At 36.0% G+C, this 13,686-nt stretch overlaps 1 protein-coding gene across 1 annotated transcript in view; it reads right to left on the bottom strand.

Annotated features, from left to right (window-relative positions):
- Nucleotides 1-1,037: 1,037 nt before the first annotated feature.
- ACSL3 (acyl-CoA synthetase long-chain family member 3) overlaps nt 1,038-13,686 on the bottom strand; it is a 65,713-nt gene continuing 53,064 nt past the window's right edge. The window contains exons 9-13 of the mRNA XM_012642465.1: nt 12,186-12,322; nt 10,236-10,427; nt 8,737-8,851; nt 7,319-7,476; nt 1,038-1,789 (exon numbers count right to left, since the gene is read on the bottom strand). Of these exons, the coding sequence (XP_012497919.1) occupies nt 1,632-1,789; nt 7,319-7,476; nt 8,737-8,851; nt 10,236-10,427; nt 12,186-12,322 (760 nt within the window). The 3' untranslated portion in view covers nt 1,038-1,631. The remainder of the gene's footprint in view (nt 1,790-7,318; nt 7,477-8,736; nt 8,852-10,235; nt 10,428-12,185; nt 12,323-13,686) is intronic.

Below are 13,686 nucleotides of genomic sequence, written 5' to 3'. Positions count from 1 at the left end.
AAGAAAAGTTGAACACAAAATAAACACCATATTGCAATTTCTCCAGATATGATGTTTGTGATGTGACCAAAACCTACACGATCCTGGCTCCTCTCAGCATCCCACTATCTTACCCAGACCTATGTTCGTATCTTTTCATATATATATATTTTTTGCCTTTTGATGCCTAAAGTAACTGAGAATCAAGAAAATAACTAGTCTGACATGAAAAAATGTGGTGCTATGATTTTTTAAGTCCTGACTGGATCACATCTTAATTGGACCAATATTACTCTTGATAATCCAGAAATAACAAAAGACGAGCAAACATATGAAAAGACTATGTATCATACAATGTTTTTTCAAGCACAATAACTTCTACGCTGACATAAAAACCCACAAATTAAATTTTAACTCACCCCATTGTAAAGTTAATTAAATTCTCATGTATCTTAGTGAGAGTGCCAGTATCAAACACATTCTAAATTATTTCATTTTCTAGTGTAGAAAGATTATGAAAGAATAAGGTGCTTTTTTAATAAGCTACCACCCCTGACAATCGCTCTCTCTCCCTCCCTTCTCTCTCACATACCCATACACATACCATCCCCCCAGTGTAAACTATAAAAAACAAAAAATCCTAATTTTGAAATGATATATATGATTAAATATCTAGACTAAAAGTAGAATAAGAGTTTGGAGTAGAATAATTTTTCATGACTGTGTTCATAAATATAGACAACACAATGTACACATGGTCAATGAAATAAAGAATAACTTTCTAACCTTTGTTTTTTAAATTCTACCCTAACTTTCAGAATTGCTTCCACTTAATTTAGATATATTCCTAGTTTCAACAGCTAAATAGAAGACACTGAACATTTTGATAGTAAGCTACTGGAGACTAATTATCAACGGGTGCTACACTTGCTGTGTTTATCTCCTTTACCATTAAACCATAACCCTCTACTCCTATTTTGTTTCATGCAGCACCAACCAAACTTCATTTTTTTCCTAATAAAAAATAAATATATAAAGAAGACATTGACAGGCATATATTCACAAGATCTCAATTTCTTAAAACATAAGTACGGGTATATTTATTTCTCTCAAATGCATACAAGACAGTAATTACACAGCAACAAATCTTTTGTTGAACAATGATTTGATTCATAAGCATTTGAAATTTACATAATTTCACATCAATACCTTTGTATTTTTAAATACAGTTAAGTAAAAAAGCCCCCCAAATAACCAATTCTTATATTTCCTATTTATCCCTCTATACATACATCCAAACTTTAAAAAGTTACAAACTGAACATTATACAGAACGTATAAATCATGTTTAAAAACTTGAGGTTTTAAAATCACTGTTTCCCCAATACGATTCAGAAAAATTCTCATACTGACAAGTATAGTCATAGGTGATAAAGTAAATTGGAGGAGGGGAAAAAGAAAGAAGAGACAGACACAGTTTGCTGTCTTAATATTTTACTAATCCTGTCAGTTAAAAATGGTGATGTTATGAGAAATAACATTTCAGATTTAATATGAGGAATGGAGTTTGCCTCACAGTTTGAGACAGGCATTTCAAGTATTTTCCTATTTGATCTGAGCTCACTGCAGCAAACAGATGCCAAAAGAGAATAATTACTTCCTTCCATACATTCGCTCAATGTCCGCCTGGTAATGTGTTTTAAGCTCTTTGCGTTTCAGCTTGAAGGCATCTGTCACCAGACCAGTTTCAGGGGTCCATGGTTCAGGGCTCAAACGAATTTTTACTGGAATTTCAAACTTTTCCAGACTTGCTAAAATGATTTAAAAAAAAAAAAAAAAGCAAAGATATTAAAAGCATACAATGAGTAAATAGTGTAACTTTCCCAGTCTCTGAGTACCTATCAAAATGCACAACCAACAAAAGGTCCGCAAATCTCACTTCTAAGCAATCTATATCCCTCGTGCTAGTTTCAGCAGCACATGTACTAAAATCGGAATAATACAGAGAAGATTAGCATTTTTAAATAAATAATAAGCAATCTATCCCTCAAAAATACTAGCATAAGTAAAGAAAGACATATGTATGAGAATTACAATAGCAAAAAACTATTTAACAAATCCCCACCAATAGGAGAATGAGTTTAAATACAATATAGGCATAAAATGGGATAACATTTTGTCATTAAAAGTGAGTTAGATTTATACAGGTATCTAATACAGTCATGCAATGCTTAATGAGAAAAGATATACTCTGAAAAATGCATTGTTAGGTGATTTTGTTGTCATGTGAACATCACAGAGTACTTACACAAATCTAGGTGGGATAACCTACTACACACCTAGGCTGTAGGGTACAGCCTATTGCTCCTAGGCTACAAACCTGTACAGTACATTACTCTGCTGAATACTGCAGGCAATTGTAATACAACAGTATTTGTGTATCTAAACATATCTAAGCATATAAAAGGTAGTATAAAAATATGGTATTATAATCTTATATGACCACTGTCATATAGGCAGTCTGTCATTGACCGAAACGTCGTCATGCAGTGTGTAACTGTATATTATTAGGTAAACACACACACACACACACACACACACACACACAAGTTATAGCACAGGCTAGATAAATTTAAATACATCTAGATGTACAGGACGAGGAGAATACACACAAAGCTGAAAACCATGCACCTCTAGGGACTGGGATCCAGGAGAAAGTAAATGAGGAAATTTTTCTTTTTCCTTTACCCCTATTTGTTTTCCTTGAATTTATTATAAAGAGTACAATTACTTCAGAAATTAAAAAAAGAGAATCTTGTCATTAAACCAGGATATTGGCTGTAAGGTACATGGAGACAGGATGCTTGCTTACTATCGTGTTCCTAACACACTGCCAGTACATTTGTACTCAGACACATGGAGGAAGGAAGGGAGGAAAGGAAAGCATCCAAGGGACGTTAACAGGAAGATGTAGTTTTGAAAAAGCGTATGTCCTTAGTAGGACTGATTTACTTTTCAAGTATTCGTTCAACAAATACTTATTGAAAAAAATTACTAAGTGTAAAGTGCTATACTATACATTCTTAAAAACAAGACGAAAATGAATAAATAGTTGCTGCTCTCAAGTGGATGCAATCTAAAAAGAAAACACAGGTGAACACCTTACCATAATAGGATACAAAAGAAATGTGCTGAGGAGGAGAGATGTCAGTAAAGGAAAACCCAGTCCCTCCCCCAAAGAGACATAGATTTAACAAATATACAGACCTATTTATTGGCTGTGTTAAGAAATTTAGAAACCAGTTAAGAGGTTCCTGCACTCCAGGACAGTGTGAAACCAACTGCATCAAAGTACGGTAGAAAAATACCCAGCATTCGCTTGCTAGAGCCTCTCCCCTCAGCACAGTGCAGAGTGATAGGGAAGCAAACCCAGGCTTCTGACTACCCGCCTTGGAAAAGAAGTGGAACATATATGTAATGTTCTGACTTCTGGGGTGCAAGAGACTGGTTTCTATCTTGCCTGAATTTAAAGCACTGAAAGGAATAGGGCACCAGGTTGAGGTCTGTCAAGGACAAAGGTAACAAAAATACACCAGAGGCTACAATATCACAAAGAGACACTAGGTGGCACTCCAGTGCCAGAGCTTACTGCAGCACCAGTGAGGCCACCGTGTGACAGGCACCAGGGGGAGTTCCTGAGTTGAAACTGGCAAACCTCTTCAATTATATCATACCCACAAACCCAGAGGATACATCCTCAGAAAAGGTTTGAAATGGCTTCAGAATCTAGCAGCGCTGATTGGGAAAAGTCTACCCAATACAAAACCAGACCGCAAGGACTGAGAAAGGTAGATGATTTTCCAAATGCTAAAGTCCCAACAAAAATTAAGACATAACAATCAAATAGAAAAACATGGCCTGTCAAAAAGATTACATCTCCAGAAACCAATCCCAAAGAAATGGAGATATATGAATTACCAAAGAATTCAAAATAACTGTTATAAAGATGCTCAATTAAAAGAGTAGAGAGACATAAACAATATCGGAAAAATGACACATGAACAAAATGAGAATATTAACAAAGAGATTTAAAAGAATTAGAAGAACCAAACAGAAATTCTGGAACTAAGGAATACAATAAATGAATTGAAAAATTCACTTGAGGATCAAGAGCAGACTTGACCAGGTGGAAGAGAGGATACGTGAACTCAAAGACACGACTCTTAAAATTACTGAGATAGAAGAGCAAAAAGAAAAAAAATGAAGAAAAATGAAGTGAGCCTAAGAAATCTATGGGACACCATCAAGTGGAAAAAAGCATTTATTATAGGAGTTCCAGAAGGAAAAGAAAGAGAAAAGGGCAGAGAGCCTATTTGAAGAAATAATGGCCAAAAACTTCCCACATCTGAGGAGGGAAATGGCAGTATAAATTTAAAAAGCTCAAAGAACTCCACTAGGATAAATCTAAAGAGAACCATACCAAGACACATTCATAATCAAGCTGACAAAAGCCACAGAGAATCTTGAAAGCAGCAAGAGAAAAATGAGTCATCGCACACAAAAGAGCTCCCACTGAACTATCAGCAGGAAGCCTAAAGGTTAAAAAGGAGAGGGATGATATATTCCAAATACTGAAAGAAAACACACATACACACACACACACACACACACACACACACACACACACAGCCAACCAAGAACACTATAACCTAAACTTGCCCATCAAAAATGAAGGAAAAAATTATGACTTTCCCTGACAAACAAAAGTTGAGGGAGTTTTTCATTACTAGGCTGGCCTTACAAAAAATGTTGAAGGGAGTCCTTCAAGTTGAAGCAAAAGGATAATAAACAGTAACATAAAACCATAAAAAACTGCAAAACTCCTTGGTAAAGTTAAATACATAGGGAAATACACAACTCTGAAGTAATGTAATGTAGATGCATAAATCACATTTAAATCTGGTATGGAATTTAAAGAACAAAGGCATAAAAAGTAATTATAAATCTATGTTAATGGATATACAATAAAAAAGGTGACTGGTGTCATCAATAACAGAGGAAGGGGCAGGAATGTAAAGGAGTAGAGTTTTTATATGAGATGGAAGTTAAGCTGGTGTCAGTTTAAAACATACTGTTAAAACTTCAAATGTTTTATCTAATTGCATTGGCAACCACAAAGAAAACATCTATAGAATATACGCAGAGAGAAATGAGAAGGGGATCAAAACATGTCATAAATATTAAAAACTTTTGTGCTTCAAGGAACACCACCAAGAAAGTTTAAAGACAACGCAGAGAATAGGAGAAAATACAGTTGTCCCTCAGTATATGCAAGGGATTGGTTTCAGGACTCCCATGGATACTAAAATTCACAGAGGCTCAAGTCCTTCTACAAGATGGCATAATATTTGCATATAACCTACACACATCCTCTCATGTACTTTAAATCATCTCTAAATTGCTTATAATACCTGACAAAATGTAAATGCTATGTAAATAGTTGTTATTACTATTTTTAAATTTTTTTATTGTCGTATTGTATTTTTCTATTTTTGATCTGTAGTTGGTTGAATTCATGAATGCAGAACCCACAGATACGAAGAGCCAGCTGTATTTGCAAATCGCATACCTGATAATGGACTTTTATCAAGAATATATGAAGAACTCATACAACTCAATAACAGAGAGACAAGTAACACCATTAAAAAATGGGCAAAGGATCTGAATAGATATTTTCTAAAGAAGATATATGGCAGCCAATAAGCACATGAAAAAATGCTCAATATCGGTAGCCACTAGGGAAACACAAATCAAACCACAGTAAGATACTACACTTCACACCCACTAGGATGACTAGAATCACAAGGACAGTCAATAAGAAGTCTTGGCGAGGATGTGGGAAAACTGATACCTTCATATACCAGTGGTGAGAATGTAAAATAATGCTGCCATTTTGGAAGATATTTGGAAAAAATATTTTGGAAAATAGTCTGGCTGTTCCTCAAAAGGGTCAATATAAAGTTAATACATCACTTTGGTATCTCTACTCAAGACAAATAAACACATGTCCACACAAAATCGTATGTTCACAGCCACATTATTCTTAATAGCCAAAAGTGGAAACAAATTGTCCATCAATGATGAACATATAAACAAAATGTGGCATATATCCATGCAATAAAACATTATTTGGCAATCAGAGGGAATGAAGTATTGATACACGCTACAACGTGGATGAACTCTGAAAACATGCTAAGTGAAAAAAAGCAGCCACAAAAGACCTTGTATGATTCTAGTTATACCAAATCTGCAGAATAGGGAAATCTATAGAGACAGAAAGTCAATCAGAGGTTGCTGAAAAATAGGGGGTTTTGGGAATAATGGTGAGTGACTGCTAATGGGTGTGAGGTCTCTTTTTGGGGTGATGACAATGTTGTAAAAATGACTGTGGTGATGATTGTACAACTTGGTGAATATATTAAAAGCCATTTAATTGTACACATTAAACGGATGAGTTGTATAGTATGTTAATTATCTGAAAAGAGCTGTTACAATACATACAAAAACAAGCAAATAGGAATATGAACCTAAAATTATACTTATTGTTTTAGTATTCTACCTTATTTAGAAATGATGCAGGTTTCTAATGAATATTCATTAAATAAAACAATTTTAGCATCAGTTCTAAGATTTTAAGTTACCTAAAAATGGAATCTTTAAGCTAACATACTACAAAACACAATTAACGTTGAAATAAAGGACCAGAATAATGACTTCATTTGCTTAAAATATAAATTTATATTTTTCATAACCTTATATGACATACCCAAGTAGAACAAAAGTGTATGCTTGTATTATACTTAATAATAACTCAAAAAACACAGCTGTTTTTATTAAAGCAACAATATTAAACTAGTCTTGAACCAAAAGAAAAAACAGGTATAGGACATTAGTACAATCAAGTACCTGGACCCTAACACTGTATAAAGTTCCAAAACGAGTTTTAGATGGTTCACTGAGGGCTAGTGCGACCAGGAAACTGAGGAGGGTCTTAAGGAACAGCTGAGATAAAGAGAGAAAGGGCCAACCCAGAAAACAAAAGCTGCAGAGACGAGACCATTCAACATACGTGCACGTCAGTTTGGTGGCAGCAGATGATTTGTTTCCTAGAGAGGAGAGCTTGACTGGGGAACTGGTTAGGTAGATATTTTTCCATCTACTAATGGTAGAAATGGTTTCTGAGCAGGAAATGTTGTGCCCTAAGCCTTTTAACAGGTTAAATCAATGTAACTATTCTCTTTCCTTCTCAGTTCTTAGAATCAGTTTAACAAAACACTCACCTGAAATAGCAGCTTCAGAAAGTACTTTAAGTACCTCATTTTCCATTTCACAGCTGTTACACAGCTCCTCCCAAGTCCCTCTGAGTCCTTTCTTTCGAGCTAGTTCGGTTAGCTCCTTTTGATTTGGCACAACAAATCCAATGACATAAGAATGATAACTGAAATACACAAAGGACAATTTAGATAAGGAACAAAATGGTATACTAGGTTAACAACTACAGTTACTGATCACAATGACAGTAATTAACTCTTCACTATTTTTAAAAAACATGTGCCACACTTGGTACTGGCATATTTATCTCATGCAACAGCTAGTTTTGCTGTCCGATTCATAGTATGCTCCAGTGCTTTGGCAGAGTTCATTGTTAAATAAACCTCAATCTGACATTTCATGGTAAATTTCAAGAAAACATAACTATTATGAACAGTGCCATGCATACATTTTTTAAAAGAAAATTACAAATATTAGAAAATTCATCTTTAAAAAATCAGTAATTCATTGCAACAGGTTAAACAAAACTAAAATATAATTAAAAACTGTTATCTAAAGAATCAAAATAATTTGATTATATTCATTTTTGCTTTTGTTACCATGAGAACTTGTTTAAAGAGGAACACTGAGTATGCCCAGTGAAGGCAGATACTTTTTTAAAGACCATAAAACAGTAACTTGAAAAAATGGCAGCTGCACAGGAAGAGAAGTTCTGGTCACTATCACGTAAGTATAATCCAGAACTGTAGCATCACTAAAGAAAATATTAAATGGCCAATTAAAGGGCAGAATCATTTATAAATCAATGTAGTTCATTTTTAACTTGGTCTGTACCCAAAAGCCTGTTTCTAAATTGGTTTTTCTGATACCAGATTTCCTTTTCCCACAATAATTGTCAGTTGCTGTAGACGGGTTCTCAGCTGCCTCTGTATCACCATAGGCTAGGGATGCTACATATTAAGCCATAGTGTAATATGGCTTAAGGTGGGAGCCCCTAGCCCCTGCCCAGGGTCCTAAGTAGACTCAAGTTCAGAGCAGAGAAGTGTACTGTGTACTGCTCACTGACATTTCTTGACTCCCCTTTCCCCTGGAGTGGTTCTGTGAAGCTTCCCATGCAGACAGACAGGTAGCTAGGGATACCAAAGCTGCAGGAAGGAAGACTGTATTTTCTTTACCTCCCAACCACACAGGACACTGCAGCAAGATGTAAAGCAGAAAACAGGGATACAGAGAAAGATGGTGAGGGGAAGCATTGCAAGGAATGAGTCAGCCAATGGCTATAATGAGGAGGAGACTGTTCCCAGTGATAACAGAAAAGAAGGAAGAGTTCTTGGGATAATTTTACAAAGAATGTCCATACAGGGAAGAAATTCCTGTGACACACCAAATGTTTTAAGTAAAAGTAGCATGAATTCCACTTTCTTACCTATTTGCATATGCACAGATGTTATCTATTAGTGGAAGATTCTTCAAAGCTGCCTCTACTTTCCCAAGAGAAACATATTCTCCTGCTTGTAGTTTTACAAGGTCCTTTTTACGATCTGTGCAATACAAACAAAAGTGGGGAGGGGAAAACATTGAGAAGAATAGTATTAATAACACCTTTAACACACATAAATACTGGCCATTCCCTACATAATTTGCTATCAAATTATTTAAAACTTTGCTAAATTAAGCATTAATGGTTAAGCTAAAATTAGAAGTACATAATACAATTAGGCCCTAATTTTTGTGCTATTAAATACATTCTCTTAAGAAAAAAACAATTAGCTTCTGCTTAAGGGACCGCAGCGTCAGGGCTTCAGGTATGTTCTGCTGAATAGATATGATCCTAGTATCCATTAATACCAGGCAGGTGAAGAAGATACTCAATGCCATCTGCAAGCTCACATTCTATCTGGAGAGATGTATAATGCAAAAACGTATTACCACAATACAACATGGTAGTGCTAAGTGTTAAGATTCTCCAAACTAGATTGAAAAGAATTCCTACAAGTAAGCCCTGAGCTGCGAAGAATGAGAGGCAGCCAAGCAGCATCACAGCACTGGCAAAGGCCAGAAGCATGTCAGTTCGAATGTCAGCGGCATGGAGGAGGAGGGAAACAACTGAAGACGGAGGTGGAGAGGTGAAAAGCAGTCATGGAACACAGGCACCCTGAATTGAGCTTCTAGGAGCCATGAGAAGGTTAACAGTAAGAAAGTGATCCAATTAGATCAGTGTTTAGTAATCACATGATAGAAGTGAGAGGGTGTGTTTAAGTGGCAGCAAGCATAGCAACAGAGGAATTTCTCACAATAGAGTGGCAGAAGGTGTAGGCCTGAGCTACAATCATTGCAAGAAGGACAGAGAAAGAGAGAAGAGTATGAATTCAAGGAGTATCTCGTAAGATCAATCAGTGGGATATGAAATAGGTATGGGAGCTGACTGAAGAGTCTTTTACCTCTTCCCAGGTTTCTAGTTAGCATGACTGGGATAGAAATGCCATTAACTGAAAAAAAGGGGAGAAGAAGAGGAAGGCATTTTTCACCCCATATAGGTCATAGCATTTGAGCTGCCTGGCTTTCCTTCATTCTCTTGGGCAAGGCAAGGACACAGTTCAGATAGGAGAGCCCCATCCAATAATCTCTAGGTGTCAAAGAATTCGCAAAAATGAGTATTTCCTATACAAGCAGGAAAAAAACGACTAACAGTAATTTAAAGTACCACTGTCGTTGAACCGTTTTTGAGACCTCATAATGTGTCGAGCCTCAAATTCCACAGTCCATATTAAAAATTTTTATATTCCAGGCTTGATGCAACAGCCCATACCAACATTACATAAAGATACACTTACATTATTAAACATCCTTTCTAAATACATTGTACCTCTTGTACAAAACTACTTAAGAAATGTTCATTTTAAAAAAAATTATTAGATGGCTCACCAATAATCTTTAAACAACCATCAGGGTCAAACTCTCCAATATCTCCAGTACAGAGCCACCTCTGTCCATTTTCATCTTCAAAGAAATCAGCTTTTGTTTTTGCTTCATTTTTGTAGTATCCCATTGTCACATTTTGGCCACCAATAAGAATTTCACCTCTAGGGTGTGGTTTATCAGTATTAAAGTATCCACCTAATAAATAATAATTCTGAGTTAATTCAATATTTTAATCCCTATATGCAACACATGAAAATTTGAAACTATTAGTTTCTAAATAAGAACATCTTATTTTAATCCAATTAGAGCTTCCCAAAGGAAGCAAGGCAGACACTAGGAATGAACAAAGTTTATCAATTTAAAAACAGGTGCAAAATTTCAGTTGCTTAACCATAAGCATTTATGCTTTTAAGTTACCACTACAAGAGAAAAATCACACTCTGAAATCCAACATCTGGCTAGGAATGGTGGCTCATGGCTGTGATCCCAGCACTTTGAGAGGCTGAGGCAAGAGGATTGCTTGAGGCCAAGAGTCTGAGACCAGCCTGGGCAACATAGTGAGACCCTGTCTCATAAAAAATAAAAAATTAGCTGGACATGGTGGCACGTGCCTATAGTCCCAGCTACTCAGGAGGCTGAGGCAGGAGGATCGCTTGAGCTCATGAGTTCAAGGCTGCAGTGAAGCTATGAATTCCGCCACTGCACTTCAGCCTAGGTGAGAGCAAAATCCTGTTTCAGGGGGGAAAAAAAAAATCCAACATCCTCCACTCATTGCATAAAATAATTACAAATACTACAGAGGTAAATTGTTTAAAATATTCCATAGAGTTTTAAATATCATAATAATAAACTGATATAAGGATTAAGTCACGCATTTAATAACAGAACAAATCTCTGTATAAAAGCAAATTACTATTTAGAAAATTATTCTTACAGGTAATTTCAGAATGACTCCAAGCTTAAACTTATTGAATATTTTCACTAACTCTGCTAAAGACAACTGAAAAATGACATTTGAGCCTTAGAATCTTTATCTTTACCTTATACAGAGGAAAGATGCATCCCAATAAATCATAGATAATTTCTACATTTTAATAGGATCAAGTGAATTTTTAAAAAGTGATTAGTATTTTAGGAGGCCGGGCGCGGTGGCTCACGCCTGTAATCCTAGCTCTCTGGGAGGCCCAGGCGGGCGGATTGTTTGAGCTCAGGAGTTCGAGACCAGCCTGGGCAAGAGCGAGACCCCATCTCTACCAAAAAATAGAAAGAAATTAATTGGACAGCTAAAAATATATAGAAAAAATTAGCCGGGCATGGTGGCGCATGCCTGTAGTCCCAGCTACTCGGGAGGCTGAGGCAGTAGGATCACTTGAGCCCAGGAGTTTGAGGTTGCTGTGAGCTAGGCTGATGCCACGGCACTCTAGCCCGGGCAACAGAGTGAGACTCTGTCTCAAAAAAAAAAAAAAAAAAAAAAAAAGGGATTAGTATTTTAAATGGCATAAGCAACAGACTTTTATGGAACTGTGAAAATTTCCCTGTGATAATTCCAGGTTAAAGTCCTCAGGGAAAAGGAAAACATGTAAAAAATCCTCAGCTTCGGAGAATAACTTTTCTAATTTTGCTTTTACAAAACAAAGTTATGATCACTCCTAACTTATTGACATTATTCATTTAGCACATTTCTCAAGTTTTTGCCATAATTCTTATTTGCATTTATATAATAAAATAATAGGCAAAATAAAAACAATGCTAATTCTTCAGAGCCATCATTGAAATGAATAAAACAAACGCAATTCATGTAGCTCTAGATAAAAAAATATCTACTACAAAGAACAACAACGAGAACTTCTGGGTGTTTATATTCTTAAATAAGATAAAGAAGGAGATGAAGTACAATTCTAAAGTTTTAAAATTTTAATATTAATTATAAAAATGCTATGTGGTTAAATTTACCTTCCTCCCAGTTCTTTAATTTGATTTCACAGCAAACTAATGGTGCTCCCACTCTGCCAGTATTGTAGTCCCACACTAAGATATAAATGGGGGAAAAAAGCATTTGAGAAAAGTCATCAATAAACTGCTTCATTTTTCTAAATTACCAAAAATGATGATTCGTCCCAAAGCTCAGATATCCCCAGAGAATCCTTAAAATAAGTCACAAACTAGTGAACTGCATAATCGTACTGCTTGGTCCACACTGAGTTTTTCTAAAACCTGAATTAATTATTACCATTTAAAAAATCAGGAAATTTACATATAAATGTGAACTCTCCAGCAATGATAGGCCAACATTTCAGGCACAGCGACAACTGACAGCCTTTGTTAGATGGGGTATGCCTGCTCCAGTTCCCCCAGAATCCTCGCCCATCGCATTTCCTTACATCAGGGCCACTTCACTCATTTAAGTAGCTACTCATAAGTTTGTAGTCCCTACCTTAAAAGATGAGGCAGCACAATGGTTTATACCTATTCCACTTTCTTATCAGGCCTCACAGCTTTGCAGTACAAAAAAACCTCTCCAGTCTTCCCACATATAACCATTTCAAAGAAAGATCTCTGCAGCCTCCCTCACATCAGCTTATGCTATCACACCCTATTTAAAATTAATACAGGAACAGCTCAGAACCAGGCTGGAGAGTAAGATTGCTAGCTTTCAAGGATCTGAGGGAAGAACCTTCCACTATTATGAATTACTACTGCATTATGATTCCTCTTCAAACATCATTCAAATACAAAAATGAAAGGCTGACATTTAACACTTCAAAGACTTTTATTTAAAACAAACTGTTACTGACTAATTATACATTCAATTTGAATCTTAAAAATAGAAGAAATCAAGGATCCTCAGAAGAAATAAACCACACATGCATGCATTTAAGCTTATTTCCTGCAAAACAAGACTAGAAGTAGTTTCAAAAAATATATAAAATATAGAGAAAATAACTGAAAAGCAGAAAAATAAAGAAAAGTAATGCGAAATAAATCTGGCATAAGAATGGTAACAGAAGCACTCAAAATAATAAGAAAAAATGATCACTGAAAAGGTTTAGCATCTATCAGTATTTACAAAATACAAGTAGGAGAAACACACACAGCTTTATCTACTAGTGGAAAGCAAAATAATTTTCTTCTATAAGAGACACAGGAAGGCCGGGCATGGTGGCTCACGCCTGTAATCCTAGCAACTCTGGGAGGCAGAGGAAGGTGGATCATTTGAGCTCAGGGGTTCAAGATCACCCTGAGCAAGAGCGAGACCCCCATCTCTACCAAAAATAGAAAGAAATTAATTGGACAGCTAAAAATATATATAGAAAAAAAATTAGTCGGGCATGGTGGCACATGCCTGTAGTCCCAGCTACTTGGGAAGCTGAGGCAGTAGGATTGTTTGAGCCCAGGAGTTTGAGGTTGCTGTGAGCTAGGCTGATGCCACGGCACTCTAGCCCGGGCAACAGAG

The sequence above is a fragment of the Propithecus coquereli genome, unplaced genomic scaffold (genome assembly GCF_000956105.1).
Source record: "Propithecus coquereli isolate 6110/MARCELLA unplaced genomic scaffold, Pcoq_1.0 Scaffold18, whole genome shotgun sequence".
In the NCBI taxonomy this organism is placed as follows: domain Eukaryota; kingdom Metazoa; phylum Chordata; class Mammalia; order Primates; family Indriidae; genus Propithecus; species Propithecus coquereli.
The sequence above is the reverse complement of the archived record's forward strand: the minus strand, read 5'-3'. Positions and strand labels throughout refer to the sequence as shown.